The following is a 25,707-nucleotide window of genomic DNA, read 5'->3' on the forward strand; positions in this document are numbered from 1 at the left end:
GGGCCTGTGGCCTTGAAGTGATATCGGCCTGTGAAGAAGGAGGGGGAAGGGGGGAGTGCAGCAAGGAAGGAGCCTGGCTGCGTGCAGAAGTTCGTTAACCCCTTTCTGGACAATGAAGACCTCACAGAGCATTTGGACCTTTCCTGGAGGGGAGATGGAGTGGATGATAAAGAGGAAATGGGCAAGAGAATGACAGTTGGAGCAGTGAGTGAGGCTGGGAGAGTAAAGAAGGGGCCGGAAAGAGATGATGGAGTAGCTGGTTGCTGGACTCTTTTTGGTACAGCCATGGACAGAACCATGCTTCCTCGCGACACAGAAGCTGCATGCAGGGGGGAGGCGATGGCTCAGAACTGAGAGGGTTCAGTTTTGGAGACCCCCCGGCCCCAGGGGATAGACAAGTATGGGGGGGACAAGAGGTCCCGAGATGAGAGAAAACTGTGCTTTTTTTGGAACTGGTCAAAGCACCCTTAAAAGGATAACCCTTGAAGCAGCTCTGTTCTTTGTCCAGTGGTGAGAGCGCTGGGCATGCAAGGAAGAGGTCACCATGGCCCCAAGAAGGACTCCTCTCCTCTTGATGGACTGGAATTGAGTATTTACAGGGTGATGGATGGAGACTTGAAATTTGGAAGATGTATTGGAAATGTGGTGGGGGGAGGAGGAAATGCTTTTTTTGTGGAGTTTTCATTTTCCAGGTGTGTGTGTGTGTGTGTGTGTGTGTGTGGTTTTTTTTCCTTTTGTAGTTTAGTTAATAAACTTTTTTTTTTTTCTAAGGTAGAGGCCTGCTTTGCTTATTTCCTGGTCACATCTCACAGCAAACACCAGGGAAGTATATTTTCATGGGGCACTGGCATTGTGCCAGTGTCAAACCATGACAATAATTCAGTAACTTTTTTTGTACTTGACACAAATATAGATTATTTACATTTTTTTGTATGCACTTCAAAAATGAACTGTCGTGTGGCTCTAGTAGTATTTTAATTCAATTGGCCAAAATGACCAGTTGGAATACAGCATCAGGTCCCCAAGAAATGCTTTGTGTTGTACTGTATTTTCTTTCACCTTTTAAAAGTGTGATACCCATTCAACATGGGAAGCAACCTATTCCCAAAATCATCTCTTGTGACGCTGGAGGGTGGCAGGAGATCCTGCTTGTTTTGTCCCTGTGTTTTATAGTTTAATAGTGACTTGGAGCAGTCATCACCCTCACTGTGATCTGCCTAACTGGTATTGTAAAATCACTCTAGAGAACAAATATTTGCTCTCTCACCCTGGGAACCATATGGGAAGAGTTTCAACAACACCTCTTTTATTATTCCCACTGTTAGTGTGAGTGTCCTACTCTGGCAGATGATTATAATGAGGGATATCATGGGGCTGGTGAGCAGTCAGATGAGTCAAAAGGTTTGAGAAGAGTCTGAAATAGGATCTGGGGCACTGCCAGCTCCCGTGGCCACCTTGTTTGTTTGCAGCTAGAACAGACAGTGGATTGATTTTCTTATTTTTTGAGTACAGAAGAGAAGACTGTCAAACTTCAAATACTGATAATGTAACTTCTCCAAATGCCACACTTCCAACTGCCATTGGCCATTCCCAGATTTATTTTTGATGTGATGCTGCATGTAAATCCTTGTTATTTTGGTGTAACAACACTACAGATTTTTGGGGTTTTGGACATATTTTATGATGTGATCGCAAAACTAGCATAGCATGTTAGGAGAAATAATTTGGTGCATTTTTGTATGGAAATCTTAGGGGCTTTTTACTTAAATTACCATTCACTGTAAATTTTTTCACATTTCTCGTCCTGCTCCTCCTTTTCTACATACATTTAATTTTTCTACGTTTTCACAATTAAACATGTAGAACAAAAGAATGAAAATCAGTTCAATGGTTTGGTTTAACTGCCTGTATTGCACAGGTGTGTTTTTTTCTACAAGACAATGTGACAATGCTTTAATGTCTCCAAAATGTCATGTTTTCCAGTCAAGGCTGGATGAAAACTTTGTGAATAGAGTTTCAATACTGAACAGCCTTTGAGAAGACAATTTTATGTTAGAAGTGTAATTTTATGTCTTGAGCTTTGTAAAGGTTTTTTCCTCCTTTATGCATTCTCTATTTTATATTGTTAGAAATATGTTCTTGAATAATTTTCTCTAACCTTTAATGCTAAAAGTATTACTTGGTGGCAAAATTGTAAAAAAACATATTCAATGAAAGATTAATATTAGTAAAAGTTAAGGAAAAAATGTAGGTCAGTATGGGTGAAGTAGGCGAGAATGCCATCTGTTAGGAAAATAGCTTGCAGTATTATGTTTCCTGCAACTTCATATGTTGATGCTTTAGTCATTTTAGACATTTTTATTAAAAAACTCTGCACCTTTTAATGTCTTCCTCTAAGAAATTGCTTTTTCTACTTTCCTTTTCAGAAATTCATCAAGAGAGTTGTATGAAATAAGACTTGTTAAGTCGCTCACTTTATGCACTATCCATAATTAACCACAGCTTTGATTTGTTTTTGTGTTGCAAGTCCTGATGGTCTAGCAAAGCCAGCGCCATATGTCAGCAGTTTAAAGACTAACACAAAAATGATGAAGGATTGGAAGGAGAGTAGAGAGAGAGAAGGCAATGTCTGGTGGAACTCTAATATTTAGCTGTTTAAGGAGAATCTACATCGCTTGTGAAAACTTATGTTTATTTCTGGTTTTATAGCCTATAATTAAAATCCAGCTTGCTGGTTGCTGTTCAAGTATAACCAACCTCAAGAATGCTATGAAGCAACCAAAATGTTGGACTGTACACATTACAAAACTCCTAATGTTGTTGTCTGCCATCTCTGTGGCCTGCTTGCAGTGACTGGAGCTGAACTAAAAAATTATGTACTACTTAGAAATAAAAAATATGAATAGTTTAGTTGTACCACTCTTTCACTGAGCTCAAATAAATTTCTGTGTAAATTATTCATTCTCTCATTGCTGAGGCATCCTAATTAAAACCTTCCATCTTTTAAACCTCTAAAAATACTTGAGAATCAGAGCATAGCTAAAGCTTTTTTTAATCACGGAGTGTTTAATTTGTATTTAATTAAATTCAAATAGATAGTTGCTAGCTTGCACTAACCAGAATCTAAATGTAAAACTGGTGGCAGAACTGTCTGGATCAATTGAAAATAACACTACTTCCACTTTCTTGGCCACCAGCTGGTGATCACCATCCCAAAGCAAAGTGTGTGAACTACTTGCTGTGACAAAAATCTTGCTCTACTGCAGTGGAGAAGGGAGGGTTCCTATGATTTTTTGTTTTTGTATTTGTTTATTTTTTGTCAGGGGAACTACTGATCTCCAGGAAAGGACAGTAACAAATTGCTTGGGAGCAAGAATTTCTTTAATTACTTTGGCAGATTTGAAAGTTAATATGATTTTGAGCTCCAACCTGTCAAGGGAGGCACTCTGAGCTGCTGCTGACACCCACAAAAGTTTTCAGCAGCTTTGTGTTAACTCTGGGCTCTATTGCTGGAGGCAGGCTATATTTTTACATTGGGATGTCATATTGTAGTAGACTTGTATAAACAAATTTAGTGCATTAAAAGTGTTTGGGTCTTCCGTATTCTGGGCTGTCTGTAATAGTTACATTACTACTTGTTTTTTGGCTAATCTCTGAACTTGCTTTTAGATTTTGTACCCTTGTAGCTAGGCAGGGCAGGGCAAGATCTGACATGAAGTCACTCACTCTGAGATTGACCTTCTGATCTTCCCAAATACAGGTTTGCAACTTCTGCAACTTCGTGTTTAGTTTCTTCCCTTTTTGAGGGCAGAAGTTCCCTTACCAGCTCAATCCAAGTTGAGCCTTTGTGGTAACCCTAGCTGGATTTGTCTTCCCCTGCAGCATTTCAGAACTTGAGGACGTGGTGGTGGGATTGCATCATTTGAGGTGGGGAAAGGATCCCCTGTGTGGTTCTTTCCTGTTCAAGAGCTGCCCTGTTAACCAGTCAGAGACCCTCACTTCTTGCCTGCATCATTTTTGTCTGACCCAGCTGTTGTGATTGATACTTTCCCATTTCTTATTAATTAGGCAAAACATTGCATGGAGTCACTCAGATTTATAATCTGGATTCCCACATCTCGCATCTCTCTGCTTCTTGGTCTCTTTCAGTTCATCTTTTCCCTATGCCACGAAGATAGTGTTGCAGAAAACTTGATCCATGGAACCACTTTCCTGGTTCCCATTGTCAAGGTGTTCATTACAGGCATAAATATGAATGGATTTAAGAGCAGATATGATGCAGAATCTTCCAAGAGTGTGGTTCTGGCATCTGTGACTCATGGTTCCTGTCACCTGCATACATGTATGTGTGTGATGTGTGTTTCCAGGGAAAAGAACAGCTGCAGGCATCCTTCTGTCTGTCCTGGAAGGAGCTCCTGCTAAAGCCTTAACAGTTCTAATTTGTATTTAAAATGAACACATTTCTCTGAGAGATGTAGATTAGATATTCAGAAGAAATTCTGCTAGGGTGGTGAGGCACTGGCACAGGCTGCCCTGAGAAACTGTGTGTGTTCCAACCCTGGCAGTGTTCAAAGCCAAGTTGGATGAAGCTCTGAGCAACCTGGTCTAGAGGAAGATGTCCCTGCCCATGGCAGGGGGGGCTGAAACTGGGTGATCTTTAAGGTCCCTTCAAGCCTAAGCCATTTGATTCTATGATTTTTTGTATACTTTTTTCCTTCATGCTGGCTTTTGGTTTGTTTCTTTTTCTTAATTTAAAACTTGGAATTAGTAAGCTCCTGCCTTTTGGCATTAATAATAAAATTACTTAGCGCTTGTAGTACTAATTGTTCTCAGGATACTTTATATGTTATTATTTCCCACAATGCATTTCTAAAGCGTTGACATTTGTTTGCACATTGTGTCTTTAGAAACACGGTATTAAGAAATTAGTGGCCTCTCACCTAAGGTGGTGTTAGAGTTAACACTGATCTGCTAACAACTACCTGCCCTTGTTCAGAACACCACACACCTCTTTTGTGGTTTCCAGCTCTCTTAATATGAAAGACCTTCTGAAAAAAAAAAAAAAAACCTACATAATATTTAAAAGAAAGCTGTAGTGCTACATGTATAAATGCTAATGTTGTAAAGTACACTGAAAAAGGTGTCCTGGAATGGACTTAGAGAAAGAAGCTGTGATGGTGATCACAGGGGTCTTAGGATGAGGGAAGAGACAAGGATTTGACTCTATATTTCAGAAGGCTTGATTTATTATTTTATGATATATATTACATTAAAACGATACTAAAACAATAGAAGAAAAGGTTCTCAGAAGGCTAGCTAAGCTAAGAATAGAAAAGAATGAATCAACAAAGGTTTATGGCTCGGACTGAGAGAGAGCCAGCTGTGCTGTGATTGGCCATTAATTCCAAACATCCACATGAGACCAATCACAGATGCACCTGTTGCATTCCACAGCAGCAGATAACCATTGTTTACATTTTGTCTTTGAGGCCTCTCAGCTTCTCAGGAGGAAAAAAAAAATCCTAAGGAAAGGATTTTACATGAAAAGATGTCTGTGACAAGAAGCCTCTAAAGTTACATTAAGTTGATCAAGAGGAAATACAAGATTTTTATAGCTCGTCATCATTGCACTTTATAAAAAGTGTAAACAAATTTCCATGCATCCTAGGAAGAACTGAATCTTGTTACCACAGTTATTAAAGTTAATAAGATTTAAATTTTGAGGTAATAGGCCTGCTTACAAAGGAAAAATATGAAACATTCTCAAGGGGAAGTGCTGGTTCCTTTGTGCCTTTTTTCTTTTAGCAATTAGTGATATACAGGACAAATGACAATTCCCATGTATCATAGAAAAACAGGTTTCTTAGTGGAGGATTAAAATTTTTGTTTGGTTCATTTGGTGTTTTTTTCTTTGATGTTTTTCATGGTTTGTTTTGTTTTGTTTTTTTTTTTATTTAGAAAGTAGATGATGCCAAAGTATGAAAGGTAAAAGAGCACATCAAAGAGGACAAAACAGGATCCTGCTTTGTTGGATCCCGCCACTCTTTAATGAACATGTCTAGCTCTCCTGCATGAGATAAAGGATAGGTAGTGTGTGTGCTGGTCATAGCACCCTCATGATATTTTCCTTCAGACTTTGGTGAGGATCATGCCTGGACCACCAAAACTCTTCAGTATTTCTACTTGCTGTTCTACTTGAAACCAGAGGGGACTGGGTTTGTGTTTCTTTCTCCATAGTTAAACCAATTAATGTCAGCTGGTTTAATAAAATATATTGTTTTATGTTGGCCTTGATGGATTTATAGACCTCACAGCATTATGCAGTTCATGAGGTCACAAAGAGCCAGTCTGATTCAAAGTTACACTGATGCCTTCAATGATTTGACAGAAAAGTGGTGTCTTTTCCTTGATGTGCAGACAGTTCTGCCTTAAGATCTTGATCTACTACATGCTGGCAGACTGACAGATATTTCCAGAGCTAACACTGTGCCTATCAAAACTGAATCCAGGACAACAAACAGTGTGTATTTCAGTAACGCTTTAGCAATAATGACTGCAGTTTTGAAAAGGAAGAAGCCTCAGGGCACAGTGAAATATCTTTGTTTCAGTGAACAAAGCAAAGCTTTAAGTAGTAAGAGCAGAAAAATGAAAGACAACCAAGTTCCTGCCAAATGTTTCCCACTCAGGGATGTTATCACTAAGCGATGGGCCTTTCCAAGGTTTTTAGTACAGGCTGTAAAGTGATACCATGTGCCTGTTCTTTTCCTTACTGAAGCTGATGATAAGCTTGTCTCTCTCTCTTCTATAGCCTGATCATCTTTTGTGAGGTGTCTCTAGCTGAGCAGCAGTTGAGTGCAAACAGACCTGCTCCTGGTGTGTAGTTTGAGCAGAGGGAGGGCTGTACCCTGTTAGCCCTGCGGTGTGCAGTGCGCCTGATCCCAGCTCAGGGTCTGATCCCAGCTCAGGAGCTGCTGTTTTGTGCTCCACCCTCTTGGCAGGGAGACTGTGGAGGCCTCTTTTAGTGGGTGACAAATTGTTTCTGGTGGTCCCCCAGCTTTTGGCTGACTGGTGAGGTGTTGAGCCCTGCCAAGAGCTGGACGGGCCGCGTGCGGCTCCCTCGGTCCCGCTGCTGAGCCCTGAGCTGCCAGGCAAGCCCTGGGCAGGACTCCTTCTGAAAGGGACAGAGAGAGAAGAGGAATTTTAATCATTTAGGACCTGACTGGGGGCTAGGTTAGACCTGTTAGTTCTGATTCTCAACTGTGATTGAAAGTTGGGTGGAAAAGGTAGTAAGACAGCTGACTAATTACTGTAAAAATACTGCTATTACCGCGTGTATTTTCTGTATCACTTGTCATCAAGACTTTTTAACATGTCTACCTAGTTTATATACCCAGTAAGTTTGGGTTTTTGGTACAAGTGCAATCTATCACAGATCTCCTGGGGGGATGGAAACAGTGTCAAGAGTATGCATTTAAAATGAATCATGTCATGTGCAATATCATAGTCAATTTCTGTGGCGGATGTGAGGAAAAGGTGGTATTTTTATATGTACTCATATTTTAGGATGCTGAATGACCTGTTTCTAAATTTAAATAGGATTTTTATAATGCAAGGATTGAATTATCTTGGATATCTATAATGCAAGGGTTGACTTATTAGTGAAACAGCAAATATTTGCTTTGCTTCCAGAAGGTCTAATTAGACTTGACATTGAAGCATGTTCTTTGATGTCTTTCTTGGGATGTATTCTACTGGATTGTTTTGGGGGGTTTTGTTTTGTGGTTTGTTTTCTATTTCAGTGGTTTTGGAGTTTTTTTGCTTTCTGTTCACTGGAACATACAGGATTTTCTTTCATCAAGTGATGAACATTATACATGATAAGCAATCTCTTGTTAAATGCAGTATGTTTGTTGTTTGTCTAGCTTTTTCCCTTTCCCTCTCTGTCTGTCTCTCTTGATTAGACAATTAGGAGAGTTTTCTTTGAACTAAATTTTCCTCTTTTAGGTCAGTGACACAGCATGATTAAATGACTACAAAAGCCTCCTTAAGGAGACAGGATAGATGGAACTGTTTCTTTGCATCACAGACTGCTTCCAAGTAGCATTTTTTCATAGCTGAGGAAAACTTCTGCTCAAGAGAAGTTGTGATTTGGGTGATCACTCATCTGAGGGAAGGCAGTTCTGAAGTGCTTCCTGTTATTGTTAGTCTCCCTAAGCTGTTTGAACCTTTGCTTTCAAAGATAGGTTTAATAACCTGTCAGTAAGAGTTGTTTTAAACTGCTTTGTGTTTGTCTCTGCAAGTTTTCTTCAGTAAAGAGAATAGCCAGTAACAGAACAGGATTCATGTGCTTTGACCTTCAGTAGTGTGAATCTTACAGTAATTGAGGAACAGCAAATACCTGCCTTGGAAAGACATCTCCCATAATTGTACGTGGTGTATCTGTAGCCTATAAATAATTCTTTCCTATCTTGAGCCAGATAAGACACTGGGATAGATTAAAGCTGGCAAACTGAACTATAACTGAGAGAGACTTGAAAGCAATACTAGGAAAAGACTATTGCTTTGTTTATCCAGGCAGATGTGAGTGAATGTAATTTAATAATGGCTGCAGAGCAAAGGTTTCAGCACAAAGTCTTTGTTAATTCTGTGAAAAGTCACTCAACGTTGCTTGCAACTCTGATTTGGATTGCTCAGTTCCATGCTTGCTGTATCCACCTGACTCATCAGGCTTTATGTTGTTACTATTCTTCTATCCAAAAAACCTTAATTGACTACAGAATGAGATGTACACTTCCAGTTTTGCTTCTCAAAGTCTCTAGTGTTCCTTCACTGCTGAATCAGCTTTGAAGCAGCTGTTAAGGCTTTACTTTTCCTCCAGAACCATGGCAAAAATAATTGCATAATGTTGATTTTTTTTTTTTTACTGCAGTTATACATTTTTTTTTCTGAATTTCCCTTCTCTTCTTTTGTGAGATGTGAAAAATCTTTGATTTTGCTGTAAGCTTATGGTTTTCAGAGTTGTGAGAGATGAAATGAACTGCAAGGCTGCTTTGAACCTGTGCAATTTTAAAGGTTTGAGGACAACCTGGGATGGTACTTTTTAAAAAAAAGGAATTGTATTCCTGTTTTACATATTATCATATGTTTTCATTATCTTAAGTTGTAATAGAATGATAAGACTCTTAGTAGCAGATGATAAGTAGAAATAAGTGCTGTTTATCATCTTATGGTGTAGTAGCTCTAACCAATATTTGATGCTCATGTATTTTTAATTCTTCAAAATGCACCTGGTGAGGTCATTTGCAGAGGTACTCTTGGCCTACTTTTGCAGCTGTTGGCTTTATAGAAAAGAATTAGGCCAATACTTAGCACTTGTGAAAATTACTGTCCTAAATTTATTTGGATTTGCCTCAGCCTCACACCTTTGAGTTGTCTTTTTGGAGTAGACAAAAGTGGCCCTGTGTGCTCCAGAGAAATGTGGGAACAAATACAATTCTGAGGCCATCCTGTGGCATGGAAAGAAGCAAATTTTGATGAATCTGAAGCAGTTGTATTATGATGACCTTAAAAATAAATTCTTGTTGCAATCTTTGCTTCATTAGCATAACACTGCTTTTTATGCTTGCCTCAAAGTTGTAATTGCTTTTACACTTGATGACCTTAATTTCCACAGGTATTGCAAAATACCATTTGCCCTAGAGAGGCCCAGTCACTACTGCTAAAAGCCAGTCAAGTTGGGATGTAGGATCAGCGTTTTCTCACCTTCCCAGAAGAGTGAGTTATTGTTCAAGGGCAGCCACAGTTTTCTTTTTTCTCTTCTAAATTTGAAGAGAATTTTTAAAAAGGAGCAGAATTTAAAGAATTTTTAAAAATTGTTGCTGGAATACACAGCAGTTCTTGAAGAGAATTTTTAAAAAGGAGCACAAAATTGTTGCTGGAATACACAGCAGTTTTTGCAGAGGAGTTGGGGCCATGATTGTTATTCACATACACGTTTTCATGCTCAAATCTGGAAGTCTCAAGGTAATAAGTTAAATTATTACCTTGGGAAACACCTATAGAAGAAAGCACTTTGGAGAGAGGACACATTTTTCACTCCTGAATTTTTCAGGGCTGGTAAGAAAAGCCTTTCATCCAGCCCATGCAGTAACTCATTTGAAGGAATAAAGGAAAATTCCAAAACCCCACTTTAGAAGTAGACTGACAAAATACTTCAGGTGCACTCTGCTGGATTTACCTCACCTGTCACCTGCTCCTTGTTCAAGCACTTCTTGTTAGGTAGTGAGTCATCTTCAGCTCATTTGAATTCTGGAAACCTGCCCATCGCACTCTTTTTGATTCCAAAAGGACAAATGACATTGCTGTAGGAGATCTTAAGTACTTTCTTAGTGTCTCTGACGTCAATGTTAGCAAGTGCAGCAGCACAGTAAAGCTGGATCCTTATAGTCAATCACTTAGGAAGACCTAACATCAGCCCCTGTGTAAGGCTCCTCTGCACTAGCTCTAGTCTGGTGTTGTGGACTCAATGCTTTGAGCACTGAATGCAGTTCTGGAGCACATTTAATCCAAAAGGGATTTGGCCTCCATGTTCCAATACTGCCCTGCAGTGCAGATCTTGTTATTACAGGAGATTTGCAGAGGAAGCCCCCCTCTGCTCTGCCCTAAAACATTGGTGCAGCCAAACCTTGAGTTCATTTACACTCCACACCAGAAACATGATAATAGAAAGATTCCTATGATTATATGGCCTCTCTCTGTGCTGAAGTCCAAGAGACCTCTAGGGTTTTTTTGGGTTATTTGACACTTCTAGGACATCACAACTATTGTGCTGTGTGTTTGAACAAGCAAAGGACATTGTATATTTTAAATTTAGTGTGTCCTGGAGATATACCCAGTGCTTTTTGCTGCAAAAGTTTCTGGTAGTTTTTGCTGCAAAGCCTGTTTCTTGCCATGAACTCTGCCAATCACTGCCAAAATGCCAGATAGTCACCAGTGAAAGCTGAAGATGCTCATTCTGAACAAGAGCAGTGAAGAGAACAGGGATTTATCTAAGCAAAGTGTGTTTGCTCAGAAGCAGAACACTTGCTGCCTGGTTTCAAGGGGGTATCTGAACAATGAGTTTGCAGGAAGAGTGTTTCTGGTCCTGTTGAGAGCATTTGACCTCTTCTTGTAAATACAGACATTACCATTAAACTCTTTTGCTGAATGGAGCTTGCAAGCAAGGAAAAATTATCTTTTATATTTACTCCATACTAAAAAACCTGAGATGCTTCTATTCTAATCTGCTTTAAAAAGAAAATGGAAATAAATCTAAACCTGTTAAAAGTATTTGTTCTTAATGAAATGCCACACAAACTTATCTTCCAGATGGAAAATGACCATACCTTCTCCAAAATGCACAGCTCCTAATCTCAGTCATAACTTCAGTCTCCAGTCCATGTGTTGGGCCCAAATCACAGAGACCTTGCTTGCCACGTTGCTGTTCTGGGGTTTATTTTGGCCTTCACTGTGCTCACTGTCTTTGTAGCTCTGCGATGGTTCCTGGAATATTTACCAAGCTGACTCATCTTCACTCCTGGAAGAACCCCAGGAGAGTTCATTTCTCACCTCACTTGTGGAGGTTGGGGCTGTAGAACAGATTTGTTCTGGAGGTTACAGAGTATTTCTAACTAGGTAAAGTAAATGCCACGAGGAGAGATTGTGTTTCAGGTGAAAAGAGGGCATGTTGATTGAAATGTTACAGCAAACTGTATTGCCAGAAAGCACTGTAGATTGGAAAAAGGTTTCTGTTCGGAAGACGGATGCTTCAGACTACAGCTGCAGGGAGAGAGGTTTTCTGCTGCAGAGTGCTGTCTTCATGTTAAATATAGCACCTGGTTTTAATTTTGCGTTCTGGTTGGTTTTCCTTGTCTGCGGCTTTTGACGTTTCGTTCTGTTTTTAAGGAAAATGAATTCTTAAAATGCACAAAATGTTTTACTAGGGATCTGAGATTACTGCTTCTCTCAGAATAGAATTTAAGGCTCTTCAAGGAAAAAATGAATGGCAAACTTCAATAATCACTGATCCCAGCTCAGGACTGTTGTGACAGTTAAAGTGAGGGAATTGTGAAGTAGTGCCTCCCTGTTTCAGCAATAAAATCTCTCTTCTCTCTGTGGAAACTTCCTTACCTTTATCACTGATTGTTCTTGGACTCTTCCTAATTCTGAATTCTTTGCCTGAGGCAATAAAATTTGAAGTGATACACAATTTATACAGCCACCTCAAGTTTTGGAAGGCATCACTCTTTTGTAATGTTCTCTGTTTGTTTGTGTTTTGGTTTTTTGGGTTTTTTTAAAAATTATTCAGTTACCATGACAGCTTTTACCCACGCTGGAACTCAGTTACTGGGAGTTCCTGTCATGGCTTGTATTTGCATGTGCTGCAGGGAGCACTGTTATTAAACAGAGTGTTAATTATTCTTCCAGTCACTTGCTGAGACAACTGATGTGACAGTAGATAGAGCTTTCTGATTCCAGGTAGAAGTGCTCATGCACAGCTCTAGGCAGCTAAGTTTTCATGCTCACTACTTTTAGGAATTACTCTTTTATGTAGAGGGGGTTTTTTCCATATAACATGAAGCCATGCTTAGTTGTTTAAATTATCAAGGAACAGAGAAAAAGAGACATTTATTTAATTACACCATCATTTTTTGGTGGCATTTTATTGGATGTTTGCCTCTTAGTTTGGATCTATTTTGGGCCAATTCATTTAGATATTTATGACTTTCTTTGAGTTTTTATTAATTTTTAAAATTAATTTAAATCTGTAAAAATATGCTTGATACTGTACTTTGTCCTCTGAATAAATAGCAACAATTAAAATGCTTTTAGGATTCAAAATTTATATCATTCCTTTTTGAGACTTTCACTTTATTTAAAGTGGTTGTTCAATTTATTTCCTATAAAATACAGTTCTGTGCTCAGCTTGTGTTAACCAAAGGCTTTATTATCATTCATGCTAGAATGTGGCAGCAGGAGACAGCATCTGACAACTTGGCTTTTTTTTTTCTTTTCCCTTTTAGGAGTTTCCATGGGGTACAGATCATGCCACTGGACTGCATTTGGATAAAGGATGAGTTTGGTGTTTCATTGAGGAGTCTTCCAACACATTTTCCAAATTACCTTTTAATGGTGTTCTAAGTGAGCTTATGTGACACAAATAGCATTGGATCATGAGCGAAGAAAAAAACTTTGGTGCATCCCAGAAGATGTTGTCTCCTTCAAGAAGTACTAGCAGCTGCTCCTCCAAGCAGGGAAGTCGACAGGTACTTTTTTCACCAAGCTGAAAGCATTGCTAAGATTGGCTGTTTTTTTCTTGGATATCTGCAAATCTTTTAAACCTTGTTTTCCTGGTGCTTGCTTGTTTTATTTCATCACTTCTTTGCTTTCCTCTCTCTTTTTTTTTTTTTTTTGTTGATAGCATCTTGTTTTGAGTCAAATACATTAAACACATATTACTGAACAGCAGGCATGTGTAAAACTGGAATGCTTACAGTGAATTTTGATTTCTATCTTATTGTATGTATGGTGTCTTTATAGTGAAATAGAGCTGCTGTAGCATCTTGGTCTCAGTGGTTTGATCCTGAAATACCAAATCTTTTCTGTTAGGCACTACTTTTGGAGTAGAATATTGTGTAACTGCTCTGTTTATTTCAAGTTTCCAAGGAAAGGTGTGCATGGATGTGTGAAAGATAATTCATTTTTCATGAACCTGACACAGGGCTTCTTTGAATGCCCATTTGTGCTGGGTGTTGCTGTAGAACTGTAGATAGCAAAATGACCGTTTGTGTAACACGATGCTTCTGCATGCCAAATGTGAAGGTTGCTTTGTTTCCTGCTAAGAAGTTTGCTTCTGTTTTCTGTAAACCTCTCAGTTCAAAAGACCTGTCTACAAGTGTTTGCACCTGACAGGTGAGGCTGCTGAAGAAGGTTTCGTTTGTGGGCAAGAAATGCTGACCTGCAGCTGCACTGAGAATTAAACTTAAATGTGCTCAATCCATGTTTGCAAAGTCATGAACAAAGTGCTCAGCATAAACTTACATCTGTACAAGTGCTGGCTTAGTGGAGCTCTTGGAAGCTGCCTCAGGCAGATATTTTAATTGGAATTGAGCATCCCAATCCCCCAAAAACTTTGGAGCCCTCAGCTGTGTTTTGAAACAGCACCTGCTCTTCTAGGACTTCTGGCCCTGCTCATGCAGTTGGCAAGGCAGACAAGTGTCTGAACAATTTATGACTTTTAAAGTGCTGCACTTGTGAGAAGTGCTGTGCATTACTGAACAATAAAATCCTTGCTCTCAGGATGTCTTTTTTGTTTTCCTGCAATACTATTTTTTTATATCCTCCATATGAGATTACCTTTGAAAAGTATAATTTAAAAGATTTGGTATTGTCTGTTCAACAGTTCGTGTCTATCAAGTGTTATCATTTATTATTTAAATAATAGGATTTACATGAGTAAGACTAAATTCACTGGTGTGTAGTACAGCCAATATAAGGAACCATGATAATGCCATTTATTTGCCCTTTCCATCTGCATATTAGTTTAAATGACAATCATTTAGGTGTTCCATTAAGACAACAACAACCACCTAAAGTTGTATGAAATGGTTAAGAATCCCTTAATCAAAAAAGGACCACATGAACAATAACCTTCAGGAGCTTTTGTTCATTTGTTTGGATTTGTTTTGGTGTTTGTTTCAAAATCCTTATAGAATAGTGGGATGTAACACTCTTACTGATAGTTTTTGATTAATAGTATCCTGAAAGTTTAAATGATGTTGCCAGGTGCTGTGCAGGTTAGGGAGTGACATGCTATGATTTTGATATTCTTTTCTTCATGTGCCAGCTCCATGGAGGGCTTCTTATTCCTCCTTCAAACACTTGCATCCCTTGTGCTCATGGCTCGTGGGTTAGTGACAGATCTTCCTGAGGGGAGCTTTTCTCTGTGCTGCTGCTCTGATGCAGTACTTCTTTGAATCTGATTAAGTAGAAATATGATCTGAAAATTGTGGGGGGGAAAGAAGAGTTGGAGCAGGGTGAAATTTGCCCAAAAAATAGCAGGATCTGAATTCTGAGCCTCTCTGGATTTCCTACATGCAGACTTTATTGCTAGGGTATGCCAGCATCAAATAAGTGACCTGAGGCTGGGATGTGGAAGCACAGTAGTGCCAGGCTGCTGTGTCTGCTAAAGTTTAGTTCCATGTTGGAGGGCTGTTTGTGGGACTCCTGTGATGCAGAAAATGAGCCACAGTGCTAGAAAGGAGTTGACTTAAGCAGGGCTGCAGGACTTTGAGGGATCCACTCCTTCCTTTGCTACATTTGGTGCCCATTTCCAGCCTGATGTAGTGCATTGCTGTGTGAACTGAACAGGTGAACACTTAATCCTCTTCCACTAAATTCACCTTCACTTTGAAGCCCCGTAGAAAGTTGGAGGCTACTGCCACTTCCCACCTCTTTGCTTTTCTGTTCCCCTCTCCTTCAGTTATGGAAAGGGATCTCTTCCACAGAGACAAAACTCAAATTCAGTTTTGTGAGGAAAGAAAACTGGTGTTGACCTTCCTTAAATTTAAATTGACCTGTGATCAAAAGAAGGTATGTTGTGCTAGTTATTTTTAAATCTAATATGTTAATTAACTTTTAAAATAGATCCACTGGGGAAAAGCTTTGTGACAGGAGAACTGTTTTAAAAAAACCTCACGTTCCATAAAAGAAAATGAAATCATTTCTGCCAATTTTATGAACCGTAACAAATGCCTTAGTTGCAGCTGATGCCAACCCTTATCCTCCACAAAGTAAGTTTCTATTTTTGGCAGTTTAAAATATTTGGTACAACTGACTGCATTTTGCACTGAAAGAGAGTGTGACACTGTCATCTGTTTTGCTCAGGGAGCTGCAACTGCAAGCATCAGTCTGAGGGCCATTCAGAATCATTACTTCATACTTTTCCCTGAAATAATTTGCCTTAAGGAGCAGTATGGTGCAGAATGTTGCAGAAAATGAGAAGGCTTTCATTATATTAAACAAAGAAAATTAATACATTTACCTAATAATGGACTTATCTCTGAAGACCAAAATCTTACGGGCTTTTTCCTCAGCCGTAGACTGAGTATGCACCAAAGAATGTGTACAGGGGAATTTTTCAGTGCCTATCTGAAATGAGCACCTCTAGACCTAAGAAAAGTAAAGATTTTGTTCCTCCCTTAGCCCCAAGTGAAATTTCTTCCTGGGCAGCAAATACAGTGTTGATAATTTTGTGTAGATTTTGGCCCAGATAATGATGCAAAAATCTTTTGTAGTGTCATAATCTTAAAACACAACCAATCTAGACAGGAGATTTATGCTAGAATTGTTAATGCCATTCATATGGGAGTTTTGGGGTGGTTTTTTGGGGGGTGCGTTGTTTTTTTTGAAGTTAGTGCCATATTTTGGGCTATCTCTTTCAGTTCCCTATTGTGGGGTAAGAATAAGCAAAAGGGAGTATAATGTGAATGCTTTCAGGAAATCCTTTGTCTCCAGTTTGCTCCTCTGCTATTTCAGAGGGATGAGTAGAGATGATAATCGACCAGGCTGATTCATTTGCCTTCATTTTAGAGAGTAAGCAGTTTTCTTTCACTTCTGCAGCTGCTCCCAGGAATAGCCAGCTGATGCTTTTTCCTCATTCAGTGAGGTGTCAAATCTCTCACAAAACAAAAAACCTGGTCAAGATCAGTAGGGTCTGGTGGAAAATCAAAACCAGTCACAGCAGCAGTGTTCTTGAAAAATGTGAGAGTTTGTTCAGGTGGGAAAGGTTGGATTCATCTGGAAGGATGTATATGGAAGAGGAACAGGTTCTCTTAATCCATCATGCCACCTTGCATGTATCCAGCAGGTCCCCAAACTGTTAATTCTGTGAGCTTTTAAGAAGATCCATTTCTAATTCAACTCAGGCACCTTTATGTACAGCTGACAATTGGAGTGTGAGGTTCCCAGGGTAGAGAGATGAGTAGCAGACTTGCCTTCTACCTGAGATTTGGCAGGCTGTCAAGCCTGCTTGAGGGGAAGCAGTGCTTCCACTTCAGATTTTCTTCCCATTTTCACACTTTGTATTTGAGAAGGCACACTCTAGGACACATTGCTCACCTGGAGAACTGTGATAAATACGACTTTCCTGAAGGGATGTGAGAGACACCTTGTGTCTGGACTGCAGGAGAGATCCAGGCAAAATTGGAGTTCTAGTGCAGGGAACACTGTATTCTGTACTAAAAAGAATTAAAGAACATTGTATTTTGATCAAAACTATTAACACTGTGTTTATGCCAGATGAGTGTAATTGGCTGAGCTATTTCTCAGCTGATTCTTTTCACCTCACACATCCACTATCATGGTTCTGTCTCATTTCAGAAATCCCTTTCTTCCTAAGCTTATCCTTACAGAAAGATGAGGCTCTGTGGTAACTCATTGCAGCCTTTTTGAATACTTCATGGAGCATATAAAAAAGACTGAGAAGGATTTTTTACATAGTGATTGGACAGGGAGGAACGGTCTTAAACTGAAAGAAAGGAGATTTAGATTAGCTGTTAGGAGATTTTTTACTGTGAAAGTTGTGAGACCACTGAAGCAGGCTGCTCAGAGAACTTGTGGATGCCCCAGCCCTGGAAGTGTTCAATGCCAGGTTGAATGGGGCTCTGAGCAACCTGGTCTAGAGGAAGGGGGGTTGGAACTAGATGATCTCGTAAGGTCCCTTCCAAACCAAGATGATCTATGATACTGCAAAAGTTCCTTGATTGAGATGAAATTTCTGCTTGTCTCCTGCAATCAATGATAGACTGTGTTTATGCTTAACCAAACTCTGTGAAAATTTGATCCCAAAACTGGAGAAAGTTCTTTGGTTAGGTACAATACTAGAATATTGAAAAAGATCCACTGTTCACCATTACCAGATTAATTCTCAGTGGAAAAATTATGTGCTTGGGTACAGCAGTTTAATATATTTTGGCATGACAAGGGAAATAGCTTGCTTGGTATTTGGGCAAAGCAGCTTCTAAGTTTTTCTGGATACTTCCAAGAAGAAAGAAACAAAACCATTAACACAACATTTTTCTTAATCTCACAGCTGTAGCTGTTAGTTCTTAATTAGAACTATATGACAAAATGTATTCCCTTGTAAAAACTTTGGTTAGGACAAATGCACTTCTGACTTGTGTTGAGGTAGTACAACATCATTGGATGGTCTGTAGGGTGTTGGCTGACAGGAGCTGCTCAGCCCCACATTTCCACTGCTTGTGGCTCATTGTGTGGTGAGTGTTGGCAGACTAAACTCAAAGCAGGAAAGCAGAGCAGCTTACCAGTTTGTTCTATTAAATGAGGCACAAGGAAAATAACAGAAATAACGGAGTGCCACCAATAGTGTGGTGGAATTATTAGATGCTTTTTCAAAGTTGACTTGCTTGTAATGCCTTATTACATAAGTAATGAGCATATTACCTGATGTAATTTTTTTCTGGGTTTATAGAGATTAACTTTAAGGATTCTGAAAATGAATAAATGAGGACAGCTAGCACACTTGCTGATTTTTTTTTGTAATTTTTTTTTCATTTTTCTTTTTAAGTTTGGTTTGGTTTTTTTTTTAGCCAGCCAAGCTCTTTTTGGGAATAATTCACTATGTATCTTACAGGGAGCACCATGAGTACTTATCTACCTAGAATAGTTCTCTTCTCCCTAATGTGCTTCATACTAGTCCTTTTCTCTTATTATACTCTGTACATTAAAGTATTCTTTATCTTTTTCAAATATAAGGGGATGGTACTAGCACATACCATTTCCTCTCTGTTATTTATAATGCTGCATCTGCCAAGTCCGGGCAATAAATAATTCATGAGATCTCTCATCAGAAACCTTGAAACTCATGTTACATTGTCATTTGTAGTTGTTCCATAAATAAAAGCTATAAAAATACTGTGAGATTTAGACTCTTCTCTGGTTTGTTGCTGAAAGGTCTTTCATTTAAGAGTTCCTGGTGGCAAAAAAGAGAGATTTGCTTTTAATTAGTTTTGTCTGATGAAGGGTGACTTCTGTTTTTCTTGTAATTTCCATTTATGTCATATTCCTCACAGTACTTTCCTGGCTTTTTATATTTTTTTTTAGTTTAGTTATCTTATTATTTTTACTTTAGGGAGGCTGTGATTTACACCAAACACAAAACCTTGAGTTACTGAGTAACAAAAGAGTTTCATATAAAAGATCTTCATTTTTAATGTCTTATTTTTTGCTTCATAACCTGCAAAATCTATCCTTTTAACATAGAACATTTTCTGTCTCTGATGACAGAAGGTTTTTTGCTAAATTGTGACTATGCTATGGTTATGTACTGTGTGCATGTATGTACAGGAAGAGATACATAAAAAATTCAATGAAGGATGGTGTCATAAAAATTGTGGTTTTTTAAATGGTATTGTTTCTATCAAAATTAAAAAGAACCTTGTCTCTCTGATGATACATAACAAAGTGTCAAGATGGAACCTTGGTTATATTTCAACATCAATTGGGTTTTGTCTTTTTTTCTTATAGCCTTCTTCTTCTTGAATCTCTCTTAAAAATTCAGTTATTTGGAAGAAATAAGATCTACATTTGGATTTTCTGTTTAAGCAGGACAGCTGGGAAATTGTAGAAGGACTCCGGGGAGCAATGAATTGTACCCAGGAGCCACAGAAGCAGGAGGGCTGCTTGCTGAAAAAGAGGAAATGGCCTCTGAAAGGCTGGCACAAGGTAGGAAAGGAATGTGCATCTGAAAGCTTGAGTGGGGCTTATTTGGTGTGGTTTTCTGACAAAAAGGTTACATAAAAGCAGAGAAAGTGTTCTCCAGAGAAATGGAAGCAGAGAGGATGTGTTTGTGCTATTTTTCTGATTGTGGCTTTTTCTTTTTGTGTGTGTTTTGTTTGGTTTTAATTCTCTGCATTTCTGTTATAGAGATACTTCTTTTTGGACAGAGGGATTTTGAAGTATTCCAAATGCCGAGCTGATGTAAGTGATCTGAATGATCTTTAAGGCCATTATAAAGTAACAAATATCCAAAATAACAAAAATTCCCTACTGTTGGCAATGACAAATAGAGTTTTCAGTAGTTCTAAACAGTAGGTTGAGAGGGGAAGAAATGCTGATTTCAGAAGGTAATATTTATCCTTTTGCTTTCATCTGGAGTGATTGTGGTTTTACTTTTTACTTTTTTGCAGATAGAGAGAGGAAAACTTCATGGCTGTATTGATGTTGGACTTTCTGTCATGTCTGTAAAGAAATCAACAAAATGTATAGACTTGGACACAGAGGAGCAGATATACCACCTGAAGGTAGGTCTCAAGATTGTTATAACCTTGCTCCCAAACTACTGCCATTAGCTGTTTAGGTTGGAGCACTTTTTTTTATGGCAAGAGGTTTGTCAGTTGCACTAATAACTTTTTAGTCTCATCAGATTAGTTTGCATTTTATAACAGGAGAGATCTTATTGTACTCTTTTAGGGCCCAGAATCAGTAACCCTGTTCTGAACAGAAGCCTCATGTTTAGCAGTGCTTTTTTCATTTCTTGCATAAGTGCTTTTATTTTCAGTATCTTCATCCTTGTCTTATCTGTAAGACATGTTTTCCGTGGTCAAGTATGAGGATTTATAATTGCAGAATAAATTGTTTTGAAATACACCAAGAAAATCAAATTTCTGTTTGTAATTAATCAAACACTGACCTAGCTTTAACTATGGCAATTAAGAAATTATAAATATGAGGGGCTTTATTCAAACTTTAAGGGTTTTTTTTAAATCTGTAAGTTGCTCTAGTATTGTGTTCTGCTTTGGAAGGCATAATTATTAACTGTAGTTTCTTTTTTCTTTTTTCCTTGAAACAATTAAGAAATTATAAATGTGAGAGGCTTTATTCAAATTTTAAGGCTTTTTTAAATCAGTAAGTTGTTCTAGTATTGTGTTCTGCATTGGAAGGCATAATTATTAAGTGTAGTTTCTTTTTTCTTTTTTCCTTGACTTTATCTTGTCATGCCTAAGCTCATATAATGTGCATTTTGGTGGGAGCATCCTTAGAAAAAACTTTCCTGATACTTTGCCAGTAAAGGTCAGCCAGGCTAGCTCTCTAATGAGCACAAAATTCCATAATTTCTTTGTTAGTTATTTCAAATGTGAATGTCATCCACCCTGAAATTTTGTGCAGGTGAAGTCTCAGGAGCTGTTTGATGAATGGGTAGCAAAGCTCCGCCACCACAGAATGTACCGCCAGAACGAGATCTCCATGTTTCCTCACGACGCCAACAACATTTTCTTCCCTGTGTCTACTACCACGGACTCTGTCCCAGGTTTCTGTGATTCTGCACCAGGTAGAAAGGTAATAGTTTTTATGTATAAATAATGAGCTTCCATAAGGAAGTAAATTAGTCTAATTTGTGTTCATTAAATAAAGAGTGTAATGGAAGTTGGTGGTGGCACTTAAGTTATGTTCTAAAATGTCAAGAGGAAAATTTATTATTTATTGATTTACACCTGACCAGTTTCCTTTATGATGTTGTTAAATTTTTAGTAGTTTTTCACTATTTTAATCCAGTAAATTGTACTTTCACAGTGAATTTCAAAACTGTATATTGAGTTAGAATTTTTGGGACATATATCAGTATTTGTCTGATGTGTGCTGGTGAATATTAGTCACAGAAGAGTACTCAGCTAGGTATTTTTTTTCCCTTTAGCATTTTGCTATATATCCTTCTTATGAACCCTCTCCCCTTTGACATGAATGAAGCTGACTACTTAACTAAGGAGTATGTAGGAATTATACAAGAATTCACTATTATACAAGAAATTATATATATAAGGAATATATAGTATACATATGTTATATTGTTTATATATTTATATCATATAACATGAAATATTTATATATGATCATATACATTAATATTTATATTTATATATTTATATTATATTACTTTATATAATATATTATATATTTTAATATATTATATATACTAGGAATTATACAGGAAGACCATTTATATTTTAACTGAGGCAGAAGCATTACTCAGACCAATCCAAGGGCTGTGCTGTGGGTGGATAAGGGGTCTGGATGAGTCCAGTCAGAAGTGTACTTCTCTTTTGGTGAAGTCTGTGAATTCGTTTCACAAATGGCCTGACAAATACTCAGTCCAACCCCATAAATGACCTCTTTGCAGTTTCATGGAAGATGGTGCGTGTTCTGTGCCTGAACACAGCCTCTGTGCCTTGAGCTGTCTGTACATTGGCTGGCTGACCTTCACCCAAAGCAGCTCTTCTGCTCCAGTGTAGAATCACTGGTTGCTTTAGAGAATCAAAAAAAAAAAAACTGTTCTGTGTTACTACAACTAAGATGTAGTAACTGTTTCTGTCAGCTCCAGAATGACTCCTAAGCAGCAATGCCCTTCTTGTTCTCCTTCCACCCAAGGCTTGCTTTTCCCTGGTGTAATTGCTTCATGATCTGAGCAGGCTTGTTCCCCAATACCCGCAGTTCCTCACTGTATCCTGTGACTGAGAATGAGTTGTAGCAAACACAGACGTGTGTCAGAACAGCTTTTTGCTTGTGGTGGAGCAGGAGGGGGTCTGTGTGAGTGGGCAGCTGAAGGAACAATAACTCACCCTGCGGTAACCAGGCCGTTCTGCAGAGAATTGTCTGCAGCACCTCGTGTGCCAGCAGCAGCTCCAGGGCTCTGACAGCCTGCTCTCCTGACAGCCTGCTCTCCTGAGGCACTGCCTGCAAGGGAAGGGCAAGTCTCCCGTGGACATTCAGTTATTTTCTCCTGAAAGACAGCAGGGATAGAAGGGGGGGAGAATATCAAGGACAGAAGTGGAACATAGCAAAGTCCGTGGTATATTTATATATTTATTTATTTATATATATTTATATATTTTTTGAGGGCTGGTGCCCTCAAAAAAATAAAACTCCAAAAACCCAAACCAAAGAAACCTATGTGATCAGCATATCTAAAATCTATTGCTTACTGTCAGGAAACTAACCATTTCTTCTTTGGCATGAAAGACTTTAATTCAGACTATTAATCCAGATTTGCACTGCAAAGAAGCCCTACTTATTTTCATGTGAAAAATAGAAGGGGATCGTTCTTAAGCTGCAGTTAATCACCTTAGCTGTGCTCAAGCTAAATGGAAGTCTGCCAATTTACACCAGCCTTAGCTTGGTGTTAGTTGATATCACTCCAGCACTTAGGTTATTTTGAGAAATATATATCAAGTGAAATTTGAGTTGCATTTTCTTTGCTTTTAGCAGCACCTGATTGGTTTCCACATTTTTTTGTTGTTGTTGAGAGACAGGTGTAGTTATCTACGCATGTTTATGTGGAATTCCTGGATTCTAAAGCTTAACTGTGCTGATCCAAAGCAAAACTATGAAAACTGGAGCTACACAAGCTCTCTCTTGTCTGCTTCTTGGTAATCCCTACTTCCTTCTTTCCTCATGCTCACCTCACTTATGTATTTGAGTTCTGGAAAAACTGGTTAGGTGAGGCCAATTAATGAAGAGATAAATGTGAAATTGGTTCACGAAATGCCAATATAATTGCCTATCATTAAATTCAGTTTACTTGTGCTTTTAAAGATGCTGAGATTATTATTTGGATATATATATGTGTGTGTGTATGTATATGTCTAAATATATAACTAAAGCTGGGACAGCTTTATGTAGGAATAAGCCACCTAAGCTGCACTGATTAATTTAAAAACAAGTGTGCTCACTGATCCTTACTGCTATTGCATACTGACAAAATACCAAATGGCATCACGTGGATGGTGCATTTATTTTATTCTGAAACTCAGGTTGGTGCTTATGCTGTAAACTTGAAAAGGCCAACTAAGGAAGCTGCAGCTGAGTGAGATGTAGATGAAGTTTCTTATTAATAGATTTAAAATTAGTGCTACTGGAGTTCTGATGTAAGGTGAGCAGGAGGTTGTAACAAAGTTTGTAAATTGTATGCTTCAGAGAAGAGCCAAACAATTTAGTCAGCTTTTCTCATAAGCATAAGTAAAATGGCTGTGTAAAGGCACTAGGATGAAACAGATTAAAACTGATTATTAACAAGATGTTGACAAAGCATGTGATTTGTGCATCTTCTTACCTGGGTTTTGTTGAAAATGAAAGGTTTAGTAAGATGTATAAATAATTAGGCATTTGAGTGGCTATTATTTGTAGTTAGGTTAGAGAAGAAAACAGCATAGTAATAGTACTAGTACTGGCTAAAAATTTCTTCCTGTTGGAAGCTACATAATTATACTCCTCAGTTAACGCTTATGCAGAATTTCCATCACCTCTTGAAGCATCTGATGATGGGCACAGCTGAAATTGAACTAAGTGTGGAAATGTTTACTGAGGTGTTGTCAAAGGGTAGCCTTTACCCAGATAAGGTGTATGACCATCCCTGTATTAAAGGACTGTTGAGCCAAATCCATGCTGAAATCTTTCAGACTTGTGTAAAATTTTAAATGACATCTAGTGTCAAAATTTTAAATGATATCTTGTTTTTACACTGAAAAAATAGCATTAACAAATGTGTGTGTTACATCTTAGCTACTTTTGGGGCTTCTTTGGGAAGTGTGAAGGAGGAACAGAATCTCTGAATTTGGTCCTCTTCAGATATGGTACTTTAATTATTTTGCACAATCACTGGGTTGGAAGAGACCTTCCTAATAACCAACCTATATTTCCCTTGGCGCAACTTAAGACTGTGTTGAGTTGACTTAATTTATGCATAACTTTGCCCTTCCTCAAAATTTAGTTTTCAGCAAATTTTCGTGGTTCCTTGAGTTTTTCTGCTGTTTGTGGACAGCAGTTACATTAGTTATCATGCCATTGTGCTCAATGACTATATACCTAGTCTAGATCATACGCTTCTTCCCCCTCCATGCAATTGATGCCTTCAGTCCTTGTCCATGACCATGGTCCTCAACTGCTGGTTGTTAGAATTTGTGCATAAAACATTAAAATATTGTGTGTTAATACTTCACTTGTTCTTCTTTGGAACAGGCAGGCAGCTTGACCAAACAGAATTCAACGTCAACTGGAGGTAATTTGTCATTTTCTTTTTCGAGTAATGAGTCAAGGATTTCATCTTGGCTACAGTCTTCTGAAGACATGGAAAAATGCTCAAGAGGTAATTATATTTGAAGAAAATTGAAAGTAGCCTAATATTTTCCCTAGTTTTCCCTTAACAATGACAGTATTATACACTAAGTAGTCATTACTGTTAGAATTTTCTCTGAAACTGGAGGAAGGAAAGATGTGGTTGTCGATTAAGTGGTTACTCACTTTTTTTTTCAAAAGAACTGGTAATTTTGGATGTGGGGGTATCAATTGCAGGCAGCTCTTCAAGAAGCCAATGCATTTCAGTACATTTTCTTTTATATAGGAACATCATGTTCAGTAGTAAGATTTGAACATCCAAAACCTAGTAACTTAAAAAGCACTAAGTCTTTGTACTTCAAGGTCACCTTCTGCTTTCATGCTTTACTAAGAGCAGGAAGATCTTTCTCATGTTGGCAATGTCTATGTGATATTTGTTTTTTAAATTTCTACCTACCAGTGAGCTTCATCTCTATTGCAGAGGAGCCTCACCTCTAGGTCTGAATGTACAATTCAGTCTTGATGCCTGTGGCATTGTTACCC

The 25,707-nt window shown here is 38.3% G+C and overlaps 1 protein-coding gene across 2 annotated transcripts in view; it reads left to right on the forward strand.

Moving 5' to 3' along the window:
• The window catches only part of OSBPL3 (oxysterol binding protein like 3), a 65,341-nt gene that overhangs the window by 9,622 nt on the left and 30,012 nt on the right, over positions 1-25,707 (forward strand). For both annotated transcript variants that reach the window (XM_005421749.2, XM_031057661.1), the window contains exons 2-7: positions 13,062-13,304; positions 19,666-19,782; positions 19,984-20,037; positions 20,247-20,360; positions 21,226-21,396; positions 25,069-25,195. In XM_005421749.2, the coding sequence (XP_005421806.1) occupies positions 13,212-13,304; positions 19,666-19,782; positions 19,984-20,037; positions 20,247-20,360; positions 21,226-21,396; positions 25,069-25,195 (676 nt within the window). In that variant the 5' untranslated portion in view covers positions 13,062-13,211. The remainder of the gene's footprint in view (positions 1-13,061; positions 13,305-19,665; positions 19,783-19,983; positions 20,038-20,246; positions 20,361-21,225; positions 21,397-25,068; positions 25,196-25,707) is intronic.

The sequence above is a fragment of the Geospiza fortis genome, unplaced genomic scaffold (assembly GCF_000277835.1).
Source record: "Geospiza fortis unplaced genomic scaffold, GeoFor_1.0 scaffold95, whole genome shotgun sequence".
Classification (NCBI taxonomy): domain Eukaryota; kingdom Metazoa; phylum Chordata; class Aves; order Passeriformes; family Thraupidae; genus Geospiza; species Geospiza fortis.